Source organism: Tachypleus tridentatus, chromosome 12 (assembly GCF_004210375.1).
Source record: "Tachypleus tridentatus isolate NWPU-2018 chromosome 12, ASM421037v1, whole genome shotgun sequence".
NCBI lineage: Eukaryota > Metazoa > Arthropoda > Merostomata > Xiphosura > Limulidae > Tachypleus > Tachypleus tridentatus.
Window position 1 is genome coordinate 122,698,753 of NC_134836.1, and position 26,895 is coordinate 122,725,647.

Genomic DNA, 26,895 nt, shown 5'->3' on the forward strand with positions numbered 1-26,895 from the left:
TTGAGCCTGTCAATGTGAATACCACGAAATTAACATTCCCACAGACAAAATAAAAAATATACAATACTCAGTACTGAAAATACGTAATGTAATACGTCATTTGATAGATTAAAACTTTAGGTTTGTGTTGGTTATAAATAATGTAGTCTAAATAGGTCAGAGAGAACTACTTCCAAGAAAAGAAGTGACAGGTGGGGACAGGAAGAGGTTTTGATTTTTTTGGTTTATGACTCCGTAAACAAACAACATTGAAGGCTACACACAATTGTACTTTTCCTTGGTAATATTTATATTATAATAAGTGATTTACTTTAAGTTTCATTCTTCTCAGAATGGTGATATTAAAGAAGCAGAGAGACCTGGAGAACAAATGTCACAATTCTCGTACTAATGGAGACTGGAGATTATTTTAAAGTATTTCCTAATAAGATCTTAAAACTTTTATAATATAAAGTGTGATTTATAGTGATGTGAATATCATTCATATACATTGATAACAAATTACTTTATTTAAAGTTTTATGTAACTAAAAAACAACAACTAATATGCGCACTTTGACCAACTCATTGTGACAAAGTAATAATTTCCCCGAAAAGAGATCAAAGGCCGCCTGAAATGAACACCTGATTTAACCATTCGCGCCATCATACAGTAGTGTGTTGTCTGGCGGTCAGGCAGTAGATACTAAATGGCGTCCTATAAAGGAAGCTTAACGTTGCAATTTATACGGTCGTGATGTCAGTAAAACGTGCGTACACCATGACTCACGAGACCGTTTCAGTTCTACGCTTTCAATTTTTAATTAACCAAGAGGTAGGTAATTTAGTAAACATTGTTGTGTAGAATACGTAGTCTCTATCAGACTCGCGTTTCACGATTTTTTTTTTTTTTTTTTGTCCAGTACGCAAACATTCAGCATCTTCCAATGTTCTAACGCATGCACATGCAAAGAAATAAAAATATTGGTTTGTTTTGAATTTCACGCAAAGCTACACGAGGGATATGTGCGCTAGCCATTCCTAATTTAGCAGTGTAAGACAAGAGGGAAAGCAGCTAGTCATCATCACTTCCCGCCAACTCTTGGGCTACTCTTTTACCAACGAATAGTGGGATTGACCGTAACATTATAACACTCCCACGGCTGAAAGGGCGAGCATGTTTGGTGTGAGGGGGATTCGAATCCGCGACCCTCGGATTACTAGTCGAGTGCCTTAACCAACTGGCCATGCCGGGTCTAAAGTAAAAAGAACACGTCAGAAACATTGTGGAAAATACAAGTATGTGTAGATGTATATTTGTAATATATAAGTACAAAAATACACAGGTAATAAAATGAAAAATAAAATATACTTTTATAGAATAAAACAAAATCAAAACCTTTAATTGTCATCAATTGATCGGTTTGTTTTCTGGCTTGAAAAAATGAGGGTTTGCTCCAGACGTCGTCAAGTTAATAAAATATTACCGTAGTTTTTAAATGTAATTTTTTTTTCTCTAAAAGTATAATTTATGTCTAATATGCGTGTATTTGACAGTGTGTATGCGTGCCTATGCGCTTTTAATTTTGGTTGGTTGGTTTGGAATTTCGCACAAAGCTACTCGAGGGCTATCTGTGCTAGCCGTCCCTAATTTAGCAGTGTAAGACTAGGGGGAAGGCAGCTAGTCATCACCACCCACCGCCAACTCTTGGGCTACTCTTTTACCAACGAATAGTGGGATTGACCGTCACATTATAACGCCTCCACGGCTGGGAGGGCGAGCATGTTTGGCGCGACTCGGGCGCGAACTCGCGACCCTCAGATTACGAAGCGCACGCCATAACGCGCTAGGCCATGCCAGGCTCCGCTTTTAATTTTATTCACTATGTTTCTTTGGTGATACGTCTACACTGCAGGCCCTCTCCTGGTTCGTCCACTTTTGTATAATTTAAGGTATAGATGTCGCTAGATGCTTCAAAGATTCTGGGATCGGGCCCATAGGCGTGAGAATTTTCGGCGTTCCAGTGTCATATCGATCATTGGTTTCTATTCTGATTTTTCAAGAGACCAAGTGAGGAGTCGGGACACCGGCTTCGTGTGCCAATACCTAGCGACACCTGTGATTTACTGAAAACGTTATATAAATAATTACATCGTTGTCAATTTATTACTTTTACAAAATATTGTAATTATATTTCCTTAGCTTAAATAAGAAAACAGTGGTCGTAAAGCTATTTTATCTATGATCTGTCTGTCTGTACGATAGAGGATTCGTACTATAATAATAATTAGAGATTAACAGGATGTACATGAAACTTTCATTTTTTTTCTGTTAAAAACTGAACTATTGTAGTCGTGTTTTTTTTTCAATTTGTGCAAAACTACACAAGGGCTATGTGCGCTAGCCGTTCCTAATTTAACAGTGTAAGACTAGAGAGAAGGCAAGCTAGTCATCACCACCCACCGCCAACTCTTGGGCTACCCTTTTACCAACAAATAGTGGAATTGACCATTACATTATAACGCTCCTACGGCGAAAAAGATCAAAATCATGTTTGTTATGAGGAGAATTCGAACCCACAACCCTCGAATTACGACTCGAGTGCCTTAACCACCTGGCCATCCAGGACCATCCATTTTAGTCAACTCCAAGCAAAAAACAGTGCCGCGGAAACAGTTAGTAAATAAAAACACAATTCTCTATTTGTTCTTTTTTCATAATTATTTTCCTCCCAGAGGCTCAACAGCCTCTTGAATGCTGACAACTTATTGTTTTCGTCAGTGGAAGAAAGAGACTACACACAGTTCAGACCTTGATATTGTTATTGTGTTGTTGTTACGAAAGGAACTATTTCTTCAGTAACCAAATACTTCATAACACATCTTTCATCTCTGTTGTTTTAACGTGCCCATATTACGTAAGAACACTCAGTTCTATACAGGTTTTAAGGACGCTCGACCCGTAATCTGAGGGCCGAGGGTTCGAGTCCACGTCCCACCAAACATGCTCGCCCTTTTAGCCACCGGTACGTTATAATGTTAAGGTCAACACCATTATTCATTGGTAAAAGAGTAGTCCAACAGTTGACGGTGGATGATGATGACTGGTTCCCTTCTCTCTTGTCTTTCACTGCTAAATTAGGGACGGCGAGCGCAGATAACGATCGTGTAACTTTGCGCGATATTCAAAACAGGAAAACAGTTCCATCGAAAACGCACTCCATTAATTGATAACGAATATAACTAATATTGAAGTTAAATAAAATGCGTGAGTGGAATCTATAATAAAATAACCTATCTGTACATGTGTGTGTGATCGCATTATTTTCAACAGTTCAACAGTTCAGTAGAGACCTGAAAGTGTATGTCGAAACGTTGTTCTCTGCTTGTTAATAAAAGTATTAATACCCCTATCAGCAGTTCTAAAATATGTGGCCCGACATAGCCAGGTGGATAAAGCAGTCGACTCGTAATCTGAGGGTCACGAGTTCGAATCCCTCTCACACCAAATATGCTCTCCCTTGTCAGCCTTGTGAGCGATATAAAGTGACGGTCAATCCAACTACTCGTTAATAAAATAGTAGTCCAAGAATTGGTGGTGGGTGGTAATGACTAGCTGACTCCCTTCTAGTCTTCCACTGCTAAATAAGAAACGGCTAGTGCAGATAGCCGTCGTATAATTTTGCACAAAATTCAAACCAAACTGAGGTACATTTTTATTTCGAAAGACCTGAAACTTTGCACGCACACTAACGGTATGCACCTAGTTATTATTTTTTTTAGATTTTACTCAAAATATTTTGGCCAATTTTTTGCCTGTAGTCCTCAATCCCCATAATTGTGCGTTTTGGACATCTCTTGAAAAGCATCATTTTTTCACCAAATGAATTATGTGTGAAGGTTTACTGACATAAACTGTTGAGAAAAAAATGATAAGAAACCAAACAAAATTAGCCACATCTATTGAAATATTTTAACAAAAATAAACAGAACTCAATATGGTATTGGGCCAAAAATATCCTATATGGCCAAAAAAAAAAAAAAAATAGATTGAGCGTGTGGCTCAAAGGAATGAAATCAAAATTGGCGATCAAACTGGTAACTACACTTATCGTATTTTATGGCAAATATTCATTCACTAATTACATATTTTATTACACCCGCCATCATGGCCTAAGTTGGACAAAAACACACATTCAATCTTTTTTTGGTCACACATTTTTCACACCTAATATGTTTTGGTTGTTAGTATATGTGTATGTATATAGTTATTTAATATGTTGAAATGAAAGTGAAATTTGGTGAAACGAAAAAAGTGTGAAAGGTTGCTGGTTGCAAGTTGTTTCAGTATTTGGTGGATGAAATTGTATAATATTAAAGGTATATATATTTTTATTTTTTTATAATATTTGCGTCCGTGAATTTTATGTTTGTAATGTGCTTTTAAAAATGCATACTCTTTAGTCAGAGGCAACACCGTTACTTGGCGTTGTTTGAATTTGAGATCGTAAAGGCTTAACTGTTTAGCAGTTGTAGAAGTAGTATCAGTAATACTATAACAACGCTTGTTGTTCTCTAATTACAACTAAAAAGGGGGGAAAGTCAAACTAGTAAAATTCAAAGCATTTATGTTGTACTAACATAAATAATAAATTTTGTACTTAAAGTATAGTTTAGTGGATTGGTGCAGCTTAACTGGAAAAGATCTACACGTGTTCCTTGTCTTTATAACTTATAAAAATGTAAGTCATATTTCCATTTCTGCTATAAGGCCTAATACTGTGTAAAGTATGTACTAACTGAAATCTATGTTATTTAAAATTTCTCAATACCTTATGTGTGAAAAATAATAACAAAAGACTTTCACAAAAATAAGGGTACCGTGAACTTAAGCCTGAAAATGCCAGGATATTAAAGAAAAAAAAATTGATGAAAATCTCCCCTACCGTGTTGTATCTTAAAATCAGCATGTGCATACAAACTAACCTGTTTAATCAAATTATAGGAATGTTTCATTAGTCTTGGGCAGTAATCTTAATTACTGGCTAGTAATTAGATATAGCTGTATTAAATTATAGGTTATATGAAATAACTTTTCACAAACAGAATATTATAATTTTATTCAGTATTAGTGGTTGAAAAACCCTTTCTGGAGAACTATAGTTTAATATATATTCTTAAATTTTTGTTACCAGTTTATCAGATAAAGTACTGTTAATCTTTTGTTGTTGCAAAGAATGTGATCACCCTGATATTACAGACTGTTGCCACTGGTGTGCAGCTGAGGTGAAACTATGTAACTGAGCCACTATAAAGATCAAATCTATATTACTACTAATAGCCTGCAGCTGAGGTGAAACTATATAACTAAGCCACTATAAAATCATTTTATTTGTTTGGTGTATTGGCCTTAAAGGTGTTGCTTTGACTGAGAGGATTCATTACAGATATCTTATATTCCTAATGAAGACATAAAGGTGATGTTAAACAAGTATATAACTTGTAAGAATCTCAGAAGGCCACACTTCCTCCATTTATTTCTAATTATGCTCTATTCATAGTTATTCATTAGTGATTTATTCTAAAGGTAAACAACATGTGGTTTAACATTTGGCAAGGACAATATAGGCTGAAGTTAAGACAATTGTTATCTTACAAATCATGCCCCGCTAGTACAGCGGTAAGTCTGGGACTTGCAACACTAAAATCAGGGATTTGATTCCCCTCGGTAGACTCGGCAGATAGCCCGATGTGGCTTTGATATAAGAAAAAATACATCTTACAAACTAGTTGCTATCCACAGTGGTGGAGATCAGTTGTATTAGAAGGGTTTGAGATTTTCTGAAAATTAAATAATTTCAATGTTTACTCTTCTCGAGGAAGGATATACAAAGATAGCTGTGAATGGCCAAGTAATTCCTTTTTGTCATGTTATGGTTAAACATGTATATCACAGCTTTGTGAAGCTTGGATATAAAGTTGACTTGTACAAAGTGAAAGGTAATAATAAACAATATTCTTTTTATTAGAGAAATTTGTCAGTTTTTTTCCTTCCAAGTGTCTGGTTTGAAACCTTCATAGTTTGTTATTTGTATCAAACACGTGAATAATTTCTTGAACTGTAATTTGTTTACTATGAACCTTGGAAGTGGTAATACTGTTTACTTTATAGGATTGTGGAACTTGTGTGCAGACTATAATTACATTCAAATGGTTTCAGTCAGTTATGTTTATAGTTAATAAAAATGTAAAATTTTTGTTAAAAAATTATCAAGTTTGTACTCAATATATATATATATACTTTAGAAAAATTAGTAAATCACAGTGATCACAGTTGGTCAAAAAAGGTTCTGGGTGTGGCAGTACAGAGTGTATTCAGTTTTAACTTGTATCTAAACAAACTAAGTTCGATTATAGTTTTACGGTACATTAATTGAAATTTAAATCAGTTCAAGTATATACAGCTTTTAAACTACCTTAAAAATATCTTTGTCGTGCGGGTAGCTTTTAATTGTATGATATTGATATGTAATTTCTTATCACACTACCAAACTGGTTTCTCTAGAACAGTTATGGCTGGACGAACTGCCTGGTTGTTGACTGATACAGGTAGAAAAGTTTGCGGTGCGGGTGTTCTTGTGCTCTCTGCAGGAAGTTTTGCTGCATATGTAGCTCAACATACAGTTTTCCTGGACAAATATAAAGATCTAGTTCAAATGTACAGGTGAGTTTACATTTTTGACCCAGAGAAAAATCAAACTGTATGGAGTGTATTATCAACATATCATGCAATTATACGTACATTCTTGATGAAATTTCAGCCGTGCATTTTACCAACATAAATATTAGGTACATTTAATCTTTGGCTTTTGTCTATGTCAAAAAAATAATTAGAAAAGTCCTATTACAGAAATGATTTAACAAATGATTATTATTTTATATTGGTAACTGTTCTCTGACAATATGATAAACTTGTAAAATTCTTTACTTTGTTAAGTTAAAAACAGTGTTCATTATCAGATCTCATTAATGTGGTAATTGTTATTCTTATTAAAACTGTTATAATAAAGGGATTTATTGAACTAATATGCGAGATAAAGTTATAAAAAAAATAAAGTGTAGAAATGTAAAAGTTCTGGACTGCAACCATTAGAGTTTTGTGATTAAATTAATCTTGCAGAAGTAACCAACCAGTTGAAATTAGTGTTTCTAATTATTACTGTTTGTGATTATTCAACTAATTAATTAATGAGCCTGACAGCTAATTAATCATGAGATTCCACTCCACCCTCAGTTCTAACATCCAATAAATGTGGTGATTTTACTTCTGAAATCAGCCTTCAATTATAAATCTTTTTTGTAAACTTTAGACTGTACGAGTAAGTGATATACTTTCTCCTGTGGAAATGAATCCCACACATTCTTTGTGTAATTAGAGATACTCACTAATTTCATGTTTCTGGTTGTTTTTTTCAAAATTTAAACTAAACTATGATTTTTTCCCTATTTGATATTTTCTGTTTCTCTCAGTAAACCAACCAATCTTTAGATTTTCAAATAACTTTGTTTTTCGCAAGTCAGAGAACCTATACCTCAACACTATCTTTCCACCATCAGAAATAAACCAAAACACTGTAGGTAAAACTAAACATAACATTTCACATCACTGTACAAGAACTACTAAACTAAACATAACATTTCACATCACTGTACAAGAACTACTAAACTAAACATAACATTTCACATCACTGTACAAGAACTACTAAACTAAACATAACATTTCACATCACTGTACAAGAACTACTAAACTAAACATAACATTTCACATCACTGTACAAGAACTACTAAACTAAACATAACATTGTCAGTGCTTAGTAAAATTCATTCTTACAATAATATTGTCAGTGCTTAGTAAAATTCATTCTTACAATAACATTGTCTAAGCGAAAGATGAAATAAGTTTTGTTACACTAATGTATATGTTCTAAGTTATGTAAGATATTAATATAAACATAGCACATACAAGCAAGTGTAGAGTATTAAGATTTTAATAAGATCAACACAGTGTACACGTAATCCAGTGTACTTTTAAAATATCAACATCAACAGTGTGCATGTGATCCAGTGTGTAGTTAAAATATTGACGTCAACAGTGTGCGCGTCACCTAGTGTTAGTTTAAATTATCAACATCAACAGTGTGTACGTGTCCTAGTGTTAGGTTAAAATATCAACATCAACACAGTGTGTACGTGTCCTAGTGTTAGGTTAAAATATCAACGTCAACAGTATGTACGTGTCCTAGTGTTATGTTAAAATATCAACATCAACACAGTGTGTAGTGTTCTAGTGTTAGGTTAAAATATCAACATCAACACAGTGTGTACGTGTCCTAGTGTTGGGTTAAAATATCAACGTCAACACAGTGTGTAGTGTTCTAGTGTTAGGTTAAAATATCAACATCAACACCGTGTGTACGTGTCCTAGTGTTGGGTTAAAATATCAACGTCAACACAGTGTGTAGTGTCCTAGTGTTAGGTTAAAATATCAACGTCAACACAGTGTGTAGTGTCCTAGTGTTATGTTAAAATATCAACGTCAACACAGTGTGTAGTGTCAGGTTAAAATATCAACGTCAACACAGTGTGTAGTGTCAGGTTAAAATATCAACGTCAACACAGTGTGTAGTGTCCTAGTGTTAGGTTAAAATATCAACGTCAACACAGTGTGTAGTGTCCTAGTGTTAGGTTAAAATATCAACGTCAACACAGTGTGTACATGTCCTAGTGTTAGGTTAAAATATCAACGTTAACACAGTGTGTACGTGTCCTAGTGTTAGGTTAAAATATCAACGTCAACACAGTGTGTACGTGTCCTAGTGTTAGGTTAAAATATCAACATCAACACAGTGTGTAGTGTCCTAGTGTTAGGTTAAAATCAATACAATATACTTGTAAATTTGTATGGAGGTTTAATTCAAATTAGTAGAGAATTACATTAAAGCCTCAGTTTGGACTAAATTCTTAGTTACGTTGTTTTAAATTTATTACATGAGCAGACTTGTTATAATCAAAAGATTGATGTTTGAATATAGTGAATCAGTTATTTCATGTTGGTGTTCTTTATTACAGTATGGGAGTTGGCAAACCTTTGAAAAAGGAAATAAGTGAAAGAGCTGAGAAGGTGATTTTTGTAATAAATTATTTACTACTTTAGTCCACAAACCAGCTTCTACTATTACAGGAGTGAGTTAAGTCTGTGTTAATTAGGATATGCTAGTTTTTGTCATATTTTAGATCAGAAAGTGTGTGTGTGAATATTAGTAATGAAAATGCATGAGCCACACTTTACTTATAATTACAGCATTACAAGGAGTTAGTCTGACATTTATAACAGCGTACGCAAGTGGGTTTAAGCTTTTTAAAAATTGACCCATGAGTGTTTTACCTCCCTCCACTGAGACCGTTTGGACCATTCTTGTCATTACTGTTGCTACTGGTTACCATGATAGTAATAGTTGATTATTAACCTGGCCTAATTCTGGTTTGTAAATGAGGTATGAAACTGATAATAATTATATATCACAGGTTTAATTTATTAATGCAAGAACATTTGTTCATGCAGTTTGAAAATATTAATACCAAAGTATTACTAAGAAAGTGAACATTTGAACAGCTAATACTAACTTGTTTTCTGACCAGTTATAAATCGTAGCATCTCGGCTAATGCTGTACATGTTTTGGCCTGATGACCCTGGTACCTGCACAGGGTTTTATTGGCAGCAAATACAACAGATAGTGTTTATTGCTATATGTTTGTAACCCAACATCCACAATGGTCAGTAAAATTCAAGATTTTTGAAAATTATTGTCTGAAGAACAGTACAACAAATGCTTATTCAAGTGTGAGGTTAATACATTAATATTAGAGTATCACACACATAAATCATGATAGGACGAAAGTGAAAACAGCTAGTAATAACAAGTTGTTCATGTATTGGTGGAGATCAAGTTTTGTGAGAAAAATTTTAAAATTGTAATTTTTTTTTGTACTGTGTGCATCTATATGACTGATTATTGTTTTCCCTATTGATAATTTGTGCAACTGTGGTGTGTTTTATAAGTTTAAGTATGGTGGCCATGAATCACACTTCCCTCGTAACTGTTACTGCAGTAAACACAATCGTTAATTAACGCAGCTTCTTGAGGGAATTTTTATTAACAATCTGTTCTTGTTTTGCAGGTTCTTGCAGAATGTAAACTAACTGATCGGGAAAGTGGTTTAGTGCGGTTTTTTACAGTGTTTGGATTTGACACTTTCCATGCTGGTAGTACATACACCAAAATGGGAACAATAATTGGTTTGCCCAATCATTTTAACTATAACAGTAAAGAAGAAATAGATCACTCAAAAATACAAATTTACAACAATTCAGAGCCTAAATGGAGATCAGAAGCTGGACAGGAGCTCCTGGATTCTCTTATTCTCTCGGAAAATGCACAGAAGTTTGCTATTGCGAGAGAAATTCATTCTGGAACAACAAGTTATATTTATGTTTATGGAGCTTTATTCTCTCTAAGCATCAGCTCTTCTTATTGTTTAGGAAGTGCTTTAAGTACAAAGTACAGGATCAGATTGGCAAGAATGCCCATAAGACTAATGCTGTATACTCTGTGTGGTTTGTTAGGATTTGGTGTGTTTATTACACTGAAAGACAGCATTACTCTATACTGGGACAAATATGCTGATAAGATGGCAGCACTAACTGGAAATGGTTATATAGAAGGAGGGATTGAATATTACCAGAAGGTTCTTCAAAGAAATCGTGCTCTTAGACACCTGATGGGAAATTATGGAAAGAAAGTATATACAGCCACAGGCAATGATGAATTATTGCTTAGGACGCCCCATCTTCCTTATACAAACAGGTTGGATTTTCTCCACGAACTGAAAGCAGATAAGAAGCTAGCAGAGGAACAGTAGATTATAGTTTTGTAGAAACATTTCTAATTAGCCTGAATGAAAATGTTTAGTATATTTCTTTGTCACCACTAGAGGTAGCTTTCCTAGATTTTCCAACAGAACCAGGCTGTTTAAGTGATGTTTAAAAAAACTACAGTATTGGCCAGTTATGGGGTGATCTCAAATACAAGGCAACTCCTAGTTTTAGAAACCATAAAAGGAAAAAATATTTAGTGACATAATGTTCTTTGTTTCTGGTGTGTAAAATTAATACTTAACTGAATAGCCACCAGGTGGATTAGTTGGTGTGCAAAATCAATACTTAACTGAATAGCCACCAGGTGGATTAGTTGCATTAACTTATGATGAGTGAATATCTGATGTGTTGGTGGAAGCTACCTGCAGCTAGCTGCAATTATAAATTTTAGAGCCTAATTATTAATCAAAAACATTGCTTTATATTTGGGCTAGTGAGGTATATGGTAATACAGAATAGTAGCACATATTAAAGCAACTTTAAAAAATGATAAGAACAGAAGCACAATCTGTGGTAAATACACAAAATTAGCAACCCTGAATAGAAGACCATAGTTGCTGTGAGGTGGTCAGATGTCCAAAATCCTATGGTAACATCAATAATGTATTTAAAAAAAATTTTGTGATCACTGAGAAACCCTTATCTTCAAGCTCTCCTTTTCAGTTTCTTCAGTTATATAGTATTGACAGAAACAACTAGTTACATATTTTACATCAGTTCTAACTTGAAGGGTTAAATGCATGTTTTCCATTACCCACAAGTGTTGTCTGTTTTTAAAATAATTAAAAGATTGTTAGATTTATATGAGAGTTTGAACAGTGAATAACATATTATCATAATAATTAAAAAAAACATTTTGTAATAAACAGTTTTCATTTAACAATCCTAGGGAGAAAGTGTTTTGTATTTTGGGCATTTATTAAGTAGAATCTTGAATACTTATCTTTCTATTTGCAACATTCATAATTTGAATACATTAATGTAGTCCAGTCATTACAAAATGTGTTTTTTTAAGCTTACCGTGTTCCTTCTTTCAAAGGATATTCATGGTCGCTTAACATGTTTTATTATTTAAACTGTTAACAACTGGTATTGATTGTTTTCAAACACTTTAACTTAAAACATATTGTTCATGAAAGTGCTTTATTACCTTGTATACCAGCAGAACACAATACTGCCTTTTGTCACGTGTAAATATGCAACTTGAAACATCCAAGGTACAGCTGTCGTAAGTACAACAATCACAGACATTGTGAATGTATAGGACCTTCAGAGCTTAAATGAGAGAAATACACGTGTACATCCACTTGTCAAATTATAAGTAGCGATAATTTAAACTTTCATACCTCCAAGAGTTTGCAACTGTGAAGGTACCATCCATTAATTCGTATGTAAAGCACATAATGCAGTTTCTTTCTGGGTCTGTTAAATCATAAGAAACCGAGTTTGTTACATACCAGTGTAGCTTGTTTCTTCTTCCTGTTTGTCTCATCGTGTGAGCTCCACAAATCCATACAATTACCACCCTCTATCCTGCACTAGTCTTCCAACATTATTATAACACATCATTCACCGACTACTTCGATGTCTGCTACTTGACACAATTTATCTTCCATCTCCATAGTGACCCCCAAACTTAGTGTCTGTCATAAACTCAACTTATTCACACCTTATTAACTGAATGTAGCTGGAGCGTGTCGTAATGCCAAAATCAGTGTTATGTTAAACAACCAATTTTATTGGTAATAGTAAAACTTATAATAAGAACCTAAAATGAGAAATTGTTGGAGAAGTTCATGAACAAACATACTTACTCTTCCTATAAAATGAACCTTATTAAAATTAAAGTTTTAATTTAAGACATAAGAAAATAATTATCATTCCTTTAGGATAATCAGAGTATAGAACTGGTGATCACTTTCCAGCATCTGTGAACAAGAAAATCCAGTTTAATGAAATGAATTATTCCTTTTATAGCAAAACACACCAGTATAACTTAGAATTTTAAGAGGGGCTGGATATTACCTGGTAGTTATCGTCCCAATTTTAAATGACAGTTTGTGTTCTATTACAATAAAATTCTATTAAATATGAGATAGAAGTTAATAGTAGGTACTGTTCAATAGCTTCCTGCCCTCTAATGTATCAGTCCAAGGGTAGAAATAGCTACGTGAAGATAGCATTATCTACAGCTTATATAGTTTCATAACTTAATCAGTAATGTACTTGATAAGCTGGTAAAAGAATGAACTTTTATCAAGATAAAAAACTTGTATTAACTTATTTTCTTGTATATATAGAGAAGTATATTAACAATCATTCCATAAATTATCAGTAGCTTGTTGTCTAACTTTTAATGAACACTTAACACAAATATCTCCAACAAACAAGTTTGATATCCATGTTAAGAACAGCATATATACACCATTGTAGAGCTTTGTTCTTAAATTGAACAATGAGGCAGATTGTATACTTTCTTGAAGTAATGTTACAAGTTTGAAATAAAATATACAGCATAACAGATATAATACAAGAAAATGTAATTTGTAAAAACAACATAGAAGTTAGCAGGCCTACTAGTTTACCGTGTTTTCAACAGCAAGTGACAAGTTTTAATCTGGGTGAAAAGGTACCTTTATACATTATGCTTAAGTTGTCAAGACTTTCATTTTGAATGCTGTTGCTCTTCCAACATACAAATGAGATCTTTTGTACTTGATTTTGTTAGCACGGAATTAAGACGACACTGATACGTTGAGTCTTTCACGTTACTTCTTTCATTTTGAAGAAAAAATAGGAAGTCTTGCTATGTTGAATAAACAAAATATACGTTACCTACTGTTTCACCTCTTCACAGGAGTAGTTAAAAATACACATTGCAGGCACAGACTATAAGACTTCTACTACTTGCATTGTGCGGTGTATTTTAATGTATATGCTAGCATTTATAAATCAAACTACATGTATGCTACTTATAACAAATTATACAATCTTTAGTATATTCTGAAAAAATAAATTGTAGGTAATATGTTGGCATTATTTAGAATAAGGAAAAGTGTGGTAGTCATACCACTGGTGGTATGTGGAGCTAATGTTGTGTGGTACTCATACCACTGGTAGTATGTGGAGCTAATGTTGTGTGGTACTCATACCACTGGTAGTATGTGGAGCTAATGTTGTGGTGGTACTCATACAACTGGTGGTATGTGGAGCTAATGTTGTGGTGGTACTCATACCACTGGTGGTATGTGGAGCTAATGTTGTGGTGGTACTCAACACAATATAAAAAATCATAAAACTTGTAATAAGCCCTATCCAAGCTTATCAAATATGTGGACATGTTACATTCCTCAGAGACTCACCCTCTGCCTGCATGGACTTCTCAGTACCTTCTTCCCTTCAAATTGACAAATATTGTAGCATATATTCTTCAATTTCATCAGAAAAAATCATAACGTCCTGCATATCAATGGGTGTTAAAAATGTGAATTTCTAGTACTAAGTTTTTACCTTTTTTAAACAATTAGGCCTGGGTTTGTAAATTAAAAAAACAAACTTAAAAAAAGTGGTATAATGAAGTCTGAACATTTGTGAACCACTGATATAGAAAGTTTGGTTATTAATAAAAACTGCTTAATGCATTATTGTGGACAGTTTGTGAGGTACATGAATCAAGAAAAATATGTACAGGAGACATTTCTTTATTTGAAGTGATATTTTTTTTAAATTAAACACACAAAACTAAAATTGTACTCTTATATAATATTTGTAAAATAACATGGTAAAGTAATATTAACTGCCTGAATAATGTATTAAAACACACACATTGAAAATGTATCGTCTGAATAAGCACATCTAACAGTACACACATGCACTACAACCATAGCAGACTTTTCATGTTACAAAATTAGTCCACCACATTAACCAGCCAACTGCAAAATAACCATTTTAAGGAACTGAAAATATTTTTAAACTGTTTTAATAAACAAACAAACTAAAATTAAAGTGAACTATCAAAGAAAATTAAACTTTGCACAAATGTGAATGTATTAAATGAAAACTGACATCACCATGTGAATCTACTGAAACAGACAACAAATAGTTAAAAATATCAAATTATTTAAACCTTATTTGTTAGAGCATTTGAAAGATTAAAGTTTATAAGAGTATGATCACAAAATATATATCCAGTCATACAAACATGCCTAAAACTTGTTCATATTTCTCAGATTCATTAACTTCAAAACACTGCAGAACAAAGAGTTTGATTTACTTTTAGTGTGACCACAGAAAATCTTTAATACATTAAAAAAAACTATGTATCAAATTTTAGACAATTTAAAAATTTAAATTAAAGATTAAAATACTAACTGACTGCTGGCACAGATAGCCTAGTTGCTTTACGCCATAAAATGCCAAACTCACCAACCAACCCACTAACTTACCAAAACATAAAATAACATGGAATTCTGGTAACTAAATAACACAGAAATAAAGAATTCAGTTTGCAATTTCATTTCAGAATTTATGAAACATTCCAACAAAATAAATCAACAGACTTATGAAGTAATAAATGTAATCTTTACTTAGTAACAAACAACAATTTAGGTTTTTGTATCTCAGAACAGCTATTATGGGTATTAACACTTTTACTAATAAAGCAGAGAACAATGTTTTGATCTTCTTAGGTCATCCTGTTTTGTTGTTGTTAACCTGAAAATAACCTAAGAAGGTCAAAACATTGTTCTCTGCTTTATTAGTAGAAGTGTTAATACCCATACTAGCTGTTTGAAGATACATTTTGATTTCAAATGGGTTTCTCGTTATCAAGAACTTAATTGTTTCTTTGACCTATCTGTTTCAAACAGTATGTTGATATTATAGTACCAAGAAGTTCTGGTTTTAATAAATTTTTGATCAGTAGCAGTTAATACACTCGCTAAGCTCGGTGCTCTGTAACATGCTAATTTCAGTAATCATGTGCTCTGTTTATAACTGTTGTAATTACAGCTACTACATGGTTTGAATTATTAGTAGATATACTCATCACTTATTTGATTCACAGATAAGTATACATGTCTGCATCACTAGCTTGATATAAGTTACTTTGTCAGCACACAAACATATCTATATTATTCCCAATTTATGAAACTTGTTTCTCCTACACTTAAACTTGAAATTACGAAATTTCACCATGACAACACAAGTAATGCACATGAGAACAATAACATGACAGCAACTGCCTTCCTCTGCAACTCCTGACAAACCCTTAAGGACCAATGTATCTGTTTATAATGTTTCACTACAAGTAACTCCACTTAAAGAGTCAAAACTCATGAGCCACCACACTTATCTACAAGATTCATATTGGTAGTTCACACAATTCCATCCTCATAGGGTCTAAAAACAAATTTATTGGTGACTACTTAAAGTTGCTTTAGAAAGTCTTGTTAAATAGTCACCACAATAACTTATCTTTAAAGTTATAAATCACTCAATTATTGGTTATTTAACCATGAATACAAGAGTGACACAGATAACAACAATGGGTTAAACAATGAACTTGTTCATAGAGCATTTTTAAACTGCTGTTGTACAAAAAGAATTAAAAATGGGTAAAATACATTCCTCATTTAGCACAAACGTTAATCCTAAGTTGGATAGTGTCACGTAGCCTATATTTCCTGAAATGAAACTTCTTCACTGACACTGGAATTTAAGATTTGATTGAAGATTTTACAAAAGATGCAAGATTTCTGTCTGAAGATGTTGAAAAAAAATATATATATATATCTCATAATGCAAAAATGTGTATATCCAATTTCATGTATTAAAAACAACAGTGAAGGTATCATCACAGTACTGTACAAAGTATTGCTACTAATGTTTTCTCTAAATTAGTAATCCTTAAGTGTGTGGATCTGAACTACATTTTTTTACAGTTTGCACAAATATCCAATAAATGTGCACTTATTTCTTAATAATGTTTGTGTTTTTACAGCCTTATTAACTTATTTTTAGAACCCTATGTAAAATGAGCTACATTTTGTGTACTTCAAACCTACAGTTCTATAGGTTATATAGTTACTCTGTAAGAGGTCTATACATTCCTAACAGTCTCTAAACTTTTATAAATATTTTATCAATTTCTACAACAGAAAAGACTGAAGACCACTTCTATAAGTAGTAAGATAAATGTACCCTTCTTATGAAAGATATTACATAAACAGAATACTCTTGTATTCTAAATACCAAAACCCAAACAAATGTTAATATGAAATAATTTAATAAACAGCTTACTTACAGGACTAGTTTAAAAACATAGCTTTAAACTAGTTCTGGTTTTTCAATAACCCTCCTCAGCTCATATTACATATGTAGAACAGGTAATAATAAGGTATTCTGTATTCATAATTAAAGACAAGTAGTTAGTGAATTTCAGGTTATTAATAGTAAATAATGACTACACGTATTACCAGATGGTATCTAAAACTTAACAAGATTAATAATTACATTTATGGTCTATGAATCATCCTCCTTTTGAACATTCTTCACTGAAAGACTAAACAAAGTAGCATGACAAGTAATTACACTCGGCACTCCACTCGCCCAGGTTTATTAATAATGAACTACACATTTTCGTGAGAGAGTCAGTGGTAATGTTTTTAAAAATCAAAAGCAGGGACTGCTAAAATCAATCACTGTGTTATCACAATCAAAATATCTCACGACACACACAATATTCTTAAACACCGTTACGTTATACCATCACCTACAAGAGCCAGAACTGTACAAAGTTTGCAATGAATATCCTAGAGTACAGTTCTAATATGAAAGTTAGGTTCTTAGTACAAGGGAAACACTAAATCAGGTTAGAAGTTTACCTAACACATTTTCCAGTTGCAGCTAGTATATAACCAGTTATCTGAAACAACAGTAATAAAAACACAATTCAACAGAACCTATATCATTCTTCTGTTGATCAGTAAACTCTGGCTCCCAGCTCAAGAGAAATTAACAAACAAAAATATTAAAAACATTTCCATAAATTCTACATCCCTTCTTCACATAATTTCACAACACAGTCTGTGAGTTTTCTTCAGTACTTAGCCTAGTCGTAGCAGCTAGTAGTATGTGAGAAAAGATAATGCTTCCCATGTGCGTGTCAACATGTCTACAATTTAAAAGTAGTAACTCTATATAGCACAGCATTAATACACACACAAAATAAACCGTTATCAAAACTGTTCAAAAAACAGTATAACATACAAAACTCTATAAAACTGTTTAGGTGCCTTCCTAGCTCTAGAGGAACAAATGGAAAGTGCGCAAAAATGTATTTTAGTTCTTTCCACCATAGCTTCTTCTAACATCTCTTGATTATTAAGACACATTTTTTTTTCTTTTTTACTGAGGTCAAAGAGACACTTGTCTTAAAATTTTGAAAGTGGAATGTCCAATTTAGAGAAAGAAAGAGATTACCAGAAAGTTGGAGATCTAGCTGGACAGATGGAACAAAAGGCCTTGTCGTGGTTTTATCAGTTGAATTAACGTGAACAAAGAAAAGTTACAACACCAAAAACAAACTGCTGCACAAAAGTCACCAACTGTACCAAGAGGCTCATCCTACTTCTTGTCTATAATGGAAGGATGTTCCTTACCAGGTTATATAAATCTGGATAGTTTCTCAAACACATAGGAAAATCAACATTACAAAATTGTACATCTTCGGTTCTTCTTCCACCAATCTCTCCGCCTCTTTTTATCTACCGGTGGTGGCTGGTTCCTAAAAAAAATATGTGTTAAACAAGTTGATAAAAATTATGTTAGCTTGCACAAGATATCATGGAAGTACAAAACGTACACATATAGAACAGCATTTGTTATTCTATAAGGTAGGGTGTGGATGCAGATTATTTAATATAATAATTATAAAATAATTGATTCATCATTATAACCCTGAAATCTCTTACAAAAATAATTGAATCATCATTATAACTGGAATCTCTTATAAAAATAATTGATTTAGAATAATAGCATTGGAACAGCTTTCAAAAACTGCTGAGTTAGCAATATAACAATGAAATATCTTACACAAGTTACAAGCCATATTCAATATCAGTTACCTGATAATTCGAACCACTTCATGAAAAGCTGCATCCACATTAAGAGGTGGATCTTTGGCACTTGTTTCAATGTAAGGGATCTAAAAATACATACATGAATTGTTCCAGAATTTATTTAATCTTAAACTATAGAGTATTTTTTAAACATGCAAATACAGCTACTGTTTTGTAAAAGAAACAAAAAATTCAGCATACAAACCTAATATTTCTTTAAAATTATCAAGCTACAAACAGCTGCAAACTTAATTGCAGTTAGCTGCAATTTAACTACAATTGTTAATGGTTTTGACATAAGATGAATAATCATGAAAACAACTTTTTTAGATCCAACTTGCTTCATTTATAAACAGAAAGATAACATTCCAAACTCTAACTTTTGTACATTTTTTTCCCATTAGTTATTTTAAAATTATTACTATCATCATAAAAATATTTTATTTACTAATAAAACCTTTGATTCAGTTAACATTATAAAGAATAATATTTGCTTGAATAAAGAACTTAAATTTCTTTCGTATAAACAAAATATTCTGCATCACATAAGTGACAAGGAATCTTTGATTTTTCTACCTAACCTTGAGCTGAACTGCAAGCTCACTCCCCTGTTCTTCTGTCACAACTCGAAGATGGACTAGATCGACCTTATTGGCTACTAGCAACATTGGATAGGTATCTCTACAACATAAAACAGTTACTACAGAAACATTTAAACTTTCTTAATACAGAATACATTAAAATACAAGTCAGCCAACAAACTAATGCCCACAATCTCTCTTAGTAGTTCTAGTGTATTATGTTTCTTTTACATATTTCAGTAAAGTTTCCAACAGACTGGAACTTAATTTTAATAAACTGCTACAACTTCATCAAGAACAATTCAAGAGAAAAAAAGAAAAATGGAGATTTCATAAGCTCTGTACCCTTGATGGATATAACTGGTTAGCTGCTGTCAGTACCCACAAAGTGTCATTATTTCAGTGTTATATTTATAAATATACTATCAATCTATGTTTGTAATAATAATTATATTTCCTAATACATAATATATATTAAACTGAAACACCATTTGCATACGATCATTTTATTTGTTATTTTAAACTTGGGGAATTTCACTGAAGAATGACACACAATGAGAAAAGTCTTACTGACCAATTACTGTGCTCGTTTATTACCATGTTGTTGAATTTTTAATAACTTTGTTGTTCACAGCTAGTCTGGGAGTTATACTATTCCTATACTGAAAATGTATTTCTTCCCACAAGATTAACTATTTTCACTCGGTGATTCCTTCTATATATGAACTTTCTTAACACAAGCTTCACATTTCTCCATGTCTCTTACATAAATCATGGTGCATTTGTTACCATAAATGTTATTCTTTTTTTTTTTTAACAACTATTGTTAAAAACTGGTCTGAATATTTACACAAATTATCAACTACATGTAGTAATAAAGAAATGCAAGTGATGGCTAAATACTAAACTAAATGGATATTTACCAACTAATTACTACTACTTTCAAGCTATGTACAAGTAATATATAAACAATAATTTCATCAGGTTCACAAGTTAAAATAAGATTTATATTTGATATCACAACACAGGTGGATGCACTCTTGCCAAGATGAGCTTGTTTGTGAGTGGCCAGCATTCTACTTACACAATGTATTTACACTTATATGTATAATATCTTGGATAACGCCCTGGTCATTCTTTTTATATGGTATTCAGGTTTTAACTTTTTGATAAACTTTACAATTTGTACGTAAAAAGTTTTACTCACAGATAATTCTGATACCCGTGAGTTTGGTTCTGTAACAATTTACAGTAATACTTTATAGGATATTGCTTTTGATCACACTGCACCATGTCATACAAGAACACACTACTGACTTGCACACGATTTAATAAAAACAGCTTTAACCTGTGTAATTGTATAACCAACTCAATGCCTCACCTCACGCCGTTTCAGGACAAAATACTCTTCAAAGTTTGTGTACTGATAGCTACACCATTACATTTTATACAAACTGCACTTTGAGACTGTATGAATATAAAGTTAAATTGTATGAAAATAAACAATTTTCTCACCACGTTAGGTACAGTTTCATATTCAGTTTGCTACCAACTTACATTTAAAAAGACCAATAACTACAGAATCTGGAAGACTGAATCCATTTGGGTTTCTATTAGTGGATATAAAAGGAAAAGGCTTTTCATGGGAATCTGTTACAGACCACCAAATTATACTGATAAAATTAGTGAGAAACTTTACAGTAATATTAAGATCTCAGCTGTTAATAAAGTTATAATTATGGGAGATTTTAATTTCAGACATATATATTGGGAAATTCCTCAGTCAAACTACAAAGGAGAAAGGTTTTAGGAAACTGTTCAAAATGGATTTCTTCACCAATTAATCAGAGAACCTACTGGACACAATGCTGTTTTAAATTTGTTAGTTTGAAAATTTTTAAGGACAAAGTTTTAAATATTTGAGATAAACAATCTTTTAAGATGTAGCAGCAAGTGAAAACCAGGTTTTTGTCACAAAGAGTACAACAGATAAACTTAAAGAAAAGAATCACTAATTTAAACTCAATGGTGTGATAGAAAACTTAGAAGATTATACAAGATTACGAAAGTTGGTCAGTCAAATTAGGACATCAGAAAGGATGTATAAAGTAAGGTTGGTTTAAAATGTAAAACTAAAAGTAAGGATTTCTGAAAATTAGATAGAAAAGTGGTTGGATGAAATAAAACAGAGGATTCTTACAAGTGGAGCTCAGTCAAATTGGATTAATATCACAAGTGGGGTACCTCAGGGTTTAGTCTTATGACCTTTGTTCAGTCAAATTAGATTAATATCACAAGTGGGGTACCTCAGGGTTTAGTCTTATGACCTTTGTTCAGTCAAATTAGATTAATATCACAAGTGGGGTACCTCAGGGTTTAGTCTTATGACCTTTGTTCAGTCAAATTAGATAAATATCACAAGTGGGGTACCTCAGGGTTTAGTCTTATGACCTTTGTTCAGTCAAATTAGATTAATATCACAAGTGGGGTACCTCAGGGTTTAGTCTTATGACCTTTGTTCAGTCAAATTAGATTAATATCACAAGTGGGGTACCTCAGGGTTTAGTCTTATGATCTTTGTTCAGTCAAATTAGATTAATATCACAAGTGGGGTACCTCAGGGTTTAGTCTTATGACCTATGTTCAGTCAAATTGGATTAATATCACAAGTGGGGTACCTCAGGGTTTAGTCTTATGACCTTTGCTCTTTTTGATTTAAATCAATGACATAGATGAACGAATGTTAAGTAAGTTATTTAAATTTGATTATATTAAGATCTTGGGTGTTACTAGATGTGCTGTTACTGGATGTGTTAATGATGTTGCTGCTTTATGAAAGGATTTAGACAAGTAAATGTCAGATAGCTTTTTGTCATTATAAATGTACAATAATGCATGTGGGTTATAACAATTTGAATTATTAAGATAATTTGAATGTGAATAACCTTAACATTGTCATGAAAGAAATTAATCTTGATGTAATGGCTGATCAATCTCTGAAGACACGAAAACATTGTGCTGTTGCTAGTGGAAAGGCAAATAGGATTTTGGGTTGCATAATTTGATGATGCACATCACTAGTTAGGCCACATTTAGAATACTGTATTCAGTCTAAGGATCCTTACCTGAGGAAAGACATTGAATTGTTGAGAAGGGTTTATCATATGAGATGAAAACTTTTGAAACTGTTTCATCTTAAAAAAAGAAAAAAGAGAATAGGTGGAGGGGATCTGATTGAGATGTTTAAGATTTTAAAGGTGTTGATGCATCATCTGTTATCACACTTAATGACAAGGATAGTAGGATCAGGGAACACAAATATTTTGGCAGAATAGGTGTCATCTTCACCTCAGTTATATATCTAACAATGTGATTAGCTTCTAGAATGAATTGCCTTCAGATGCTGTAGAAACAGTTAACTGAAGTGAGTTTAGTTATTTTAATTTAGAGGACAGAACAGCTGAGATGGACCAGTATGTTCCAAAATGTTGTGTTCTTTAATCTGTTTCACATCCATGCTGGAGAAATAAAATCCAAGCAACCAATTCAATCAAATTACAACAAAGAAAGCCTGATGTTGCTAATCACCAATCATATTACCTTTTGATCAAGATTCATTGTATAGAAAAACTATTTGTGATAACAGATACCTTTGTTAGAAAATCTAAGTATAATGGTTGTTATTTTTGTATTTTGTGCAAAGCTAACCAAGGACTATCTCTGCTAGCTTTTCCTAATTTAACAGTGATAAACTAGATGGAAAGCAGCTAGTCAACACCACCTACCAACAACTCTTGGGTTAATACTATTTCACCATTAAATAATAGAAATGACCATAATATAATAATGCCCTCATGGCTTAAAGAGTGAGCATATTCAAAGACAAGGATTCAAACCCACAACCAGCAGATTGTGAGTTGAGCACTCTAATTAGCAGGTTATGTCAAGTGCTAAGTACAGAGAACATTAAGACTACAAATACAACATATAACCTACTGATTTATTTTATAATCATAATATTTCAAAAGAAAGCTATATGCGATATATCAGTACGACAAACTTGTTTTTGCTCACTGTTTTATACTATGTAAAAGCTGCTGAAAAACTCCAATCAGAAATAAACAAGTGCAGATATTAAATTCTACCCCTAACATTAACACGTTTATTTTTTTCCTTTTTTACTTCATCATGTACAAAAACGTTTCACATATTTCATTAAGTGACTTACCTGTCTTTCACCCTCAGAATCTGTGTATGAAAGTTGCGTATATTTTCATAACTCTGTTTGTCAGTTACCGAATACACGAGAAGAAAACCGTGTCCTGTCCTCATGTATTGTTCTCTCATGGCACTGAACTCCTCTTGTCCTGCAGTGTCCAACACTGAAACAACAGTTTTATAAAACTATTATCTAACAACTTCAAACAAACTGAACTCTTCTTGTCCTGCTGCAGTGTCCAACACTGAAACAACAGTTTTATAAAACTATTATCTAACAACTTCAAACAAACTGAACTCTTCTTGTCCTGCAGTGTCCAACACTGAAACAACAGATTTATAAAACTATTCTCTAACAACTTCAAACAAACTGAACTCTTCTTGTCTTGCAGTGTCCAACACTGAAACAACAGTTGTATAAAACTATTCTCTGACAACTTCAAACAAACTGAACTCTTCTTGTCCTGCAGTGTCCAACACTGAAACAACAGTTTTATAAAACTATTCTCTAACAACTTCAAACAAACTGAACTCTTCTTGTCCTGCAGTGTCCAACACTGAAACAAAAGTTTTATAAAACTATTCTCTAACAACTTCAAACAAACTGAACTCTTCTTGTCCTTCAGTGTCCAACACTGGAACAACAGTTTTATAAAACTATTCTCTAACAACTTCAAACAAACTGAACTCTTCTTGTCCTGCAGTGTCCAACACTGAAACAACAGATTTATAAAACTATTCTCTAACAACTTCAAACAAACTGAACTCGTCTTGTCCTGCAGTGTCCAACACTGAAACAATAGTTTTATAAAACTATACTCTAACAACTTCAAACAAACTGAACTCTTCTTGTCCTGCAGTGTCCAACACTGAAACAACAGTTTTATAAAACTATTCTCTAACAACTTCAAACAAACTGAACTCTTCTTGTCCTGCAGTGTCCAACACTGAAACAACAGTTTTATAAAACTATTCTCTAACAACTTCAAACACACTGAACTCCTCTTGTCCTGCAGTGTCCAACACTGAAACAACAGTTTTATAAAACTATTCTCTAACAACTTCAAACAAACTGAACTCCTCTTGTCCTGCAGTGTCCAACACTGAAACAAAAGTTTTATAAAACTATTCTCTAACAACTTCAAACAAACTGAACTCCTCTTGTCCCGCAGTGTCCAACACTGAAACAGTTTTATAAAACTATTCTCTAACAACTTCAAACAAACTGAACTCTTCTTGTCCTGCAGTGTCCAACACTGAAACAACAGTTTTATAAAACTATTCTCTAACAACTTCAAACAAACTGAACTCTTCTTGTCCTGCAGTGTCCAACACTGAAACAACAGTTTTATAAAACTATTCTCTAACAACTTCAAACAAACTGAACTCCTCTTGTCCTGCAGTGTCCAACACTGAAACAAAAGTTTTATAAAACTATTCTCTAACAACTTCAAACAAACTGAACTCTTCTTGTCCTGCAGTGTCCAACACTGAAACAAAAGTTGTATAAAACTATACTTTAACAACTTCAAACAAACTGAACACTTCTTGTCCTGCAGTGTCCAACACTGAAACAACAGTTTTATAAAACTATTCTCTAACAACTTCAAACAAACTGAACTCTTCTTGTCCTGCAGTGTCCAACACTGAAACAACAGTTTTATAAAACTATTCTCTAACAACTTCAAACAAACTGAACTCCTCTTGTCCTGCAGTGTCCAACACTGAAACAAAAGTTTTATAAAACTATTCTCTAACAACTTCAAACAAACTGAGCTCCTCTTGTCCTGCAGTGTCCAACACTGAAACAACAGTTTTATAAAACTATTCTCTAACAACTTCAAACAAACTGAACTCCTCTTGTCCCGCAGTGTCCAACACTGAAACAGTTTTATAAACCTATTCTCTAACAACTTCAAACAAACTGAACTCCTCTTGTCCCGCAGTGTCCAACACTGAAACAGTTTTATAAACCTATTCTCTAACAACTTCAAACAAACTGAACTCTTCTTGTCCTGCAGTGTCCAACACTGAAACAACAGTTTTATAAAACTATTCTCTAACAACTTCAAACAAACTGAACTCTTCTTGTCCTGCAGTGTCCAACACTGAAACAACAGTTTTATAAAACTATTCTCTAACAACTTCAAACAAACTGAACTCTTCTTGTCCTTCAGTGTCCAACACTGAAACAACAGATTTATAAAACTATTCTCTAACAACTTCAAACAAACTGAACTCCTCTTGTCCTGCAGTGTCCAACACTGAAACAACAGTTTTATAAAACTATTCTCTAACAACTTCAAACAAACTGAACTCTTCTTGTCCTGCAGTGTCCAACACTGAAACAACAGTTTTATAAAACTATTCTCTAACAACTTCAAACAAACTGAACTCTTCTTGTCCTGCAGTGTCCAACACTGAAACAACAGATTTTTAAAACTATTCTCTAACAACTTCAAACAAACTGAACTCCTCTTGTCCTGCAGTGTCCAACACTGGAACAACAGTTTTATAAAACTATTCTCTAACAACTTCAAACAAAATGAAACAGTCACTACATGTTCAGATCATACAAACAGCTGTATACACTTATTTTAAGATCACATGCAGCACAACACTATTTACTTTTAATTTGCCATCAGTTTTCATTTTTAAATGAACATATTTGAATTTTAAAAGTCAAAGATACAAGTGAAAAACCTATCAGTTACATTTTTCCTATACTTTTTTTATACAACAAGTACGCTTTCATCTTTTCTAATACCAAAAATAATTACAGTATTCAAGTACAGTTCTCCAATTATCTTGTGATGTCAGCAAACTCATAAAATTATCTAACATTTTCATTGGAGATCTTTTTCCATTAAAAGAAATATTTATATAATATGGTTAAAATAAATGAATTCAAATGTGAATTTTATAGTCTTTAAATGTAATTATTTGCTTATTATTTTCTAGATTAAATACTATGCCCCTTTTAAACAAAAGCCAATATGAA

At 32.8% G+C, this 26,895-nt stretch overlaps 2 protein-coding genes across 4 annotated transcripts; one reads left to right on the plus strand and one right to left on the minus strand.

The window, feature by feature from the left end:
* The first annotated feature begins 4,203 nt into the window (after positions 1-4,203).
* LOC143234576 (transmembrane protein 177-like) lies at positions 4,204-14,619 on the plus strand. Of its 3 annotated transcripts, XR_013018718.1 has the most exons (5): positions 4,441-4,720; positions 6,544-6,702; positions 9,108-9,159; positions 10,219-11,231; positions 11,280-11,343. XR_013018718.1 is itself a non-coding variant. In XM_076472034.1 (4 exons), exons 2-4 carry the CDS (start codon positions 6,551-6,553, stop codon positions 10,957-10,959), a joined length of 945 nt encoding a protein of 314 aa, XP_076328149.1. In that variant the 5' UTR covers positions 4,204-4,358; positions 6,544-6,550; the 3' UTR covers positions 10,960-11,337. The 3 variants fall into 3 exon arrangements, 2 of the variants coding, with proteins under 2 accessions (XP_076328149.1, XP_076328148.1); XM_076472034.1 differs by lacking the exon at positions 4,441-4,720 and adding an exon at positions 4,204-4,358 and having other exon boundaries at positions 10,219-11,337; XM_076472033.1 differs by having other exon boundaries at positions 10,219-14,619.
* Positions 14,620-14,660: 41 nt separating this feature from the next.
* On the minus strand, positions 14,661-24,070 carry LOC143234577 (ras-related protein M-Ras-like). The gene is made up of 4 exons (XM_076472035.1): positions 23,905-24,070; positions 19,677-19,776; positions 19,102-19,181; positions 14,661-18,761 (listed from the first exon to the last, which is right to left on the minus strand). Exons 1-4 carry the CDS (start codon positions 24,021-24,023, stop codon positions 18,686-18,688), a joined length of 375 nt encoding a protein of 124 aa, XP_076328150.1. The 5' UTR covers positions 24,024-24,070; the 3' UTR covers positions 14,661-18,685.
* Between the last annotated feature and the right edge of the window lie 2,825 nt (positions 24,071-26,895).

Coding starts and splice junctions, on each gene's coding strand:
- LOC143234576 (XM_076472034.1), top strand. CDS start 6,551: ATGGCTGGACGAACTGCCTGGTTGTTGACTGATACAGGTAGAAAAGTT. Junction 6,703..9,107: donor GATCTAGTTCAAATGTACAG/GTGAGTTTACAT, acceptor TCTTTATTACAG/TATGGGAGTTGGCAAACCTT. Junction 9,160..10,218: donor TAAGTGAAAGAGCTGAGAAG/GTGATTTTTGTA, acceptor CTTGTTTTGCAG/GTTCTTGCAGAATGTAAACT.
- LOC143234577 (XM_076472035.1), bottom strand. CDS start 24,023: ATGAGAGAACAATACATGAGGACAGGACACGGTTTTCTTCTCGTGTAT. Junction 19,182..19,676: donor AGCTTGCAGTTCAGCTCAAG/GTTAGGTAGAAA, acceptor ATGTATTTTTAG/ATCCCTTACATTGAAACAAG. Junction 18,762..19,101: donor GAAGTGGTTCGAATTATCAG/GTAACTGATATT, acceptor TATTTTTTTTAG/GAACCAGCCACCACCGGTAG.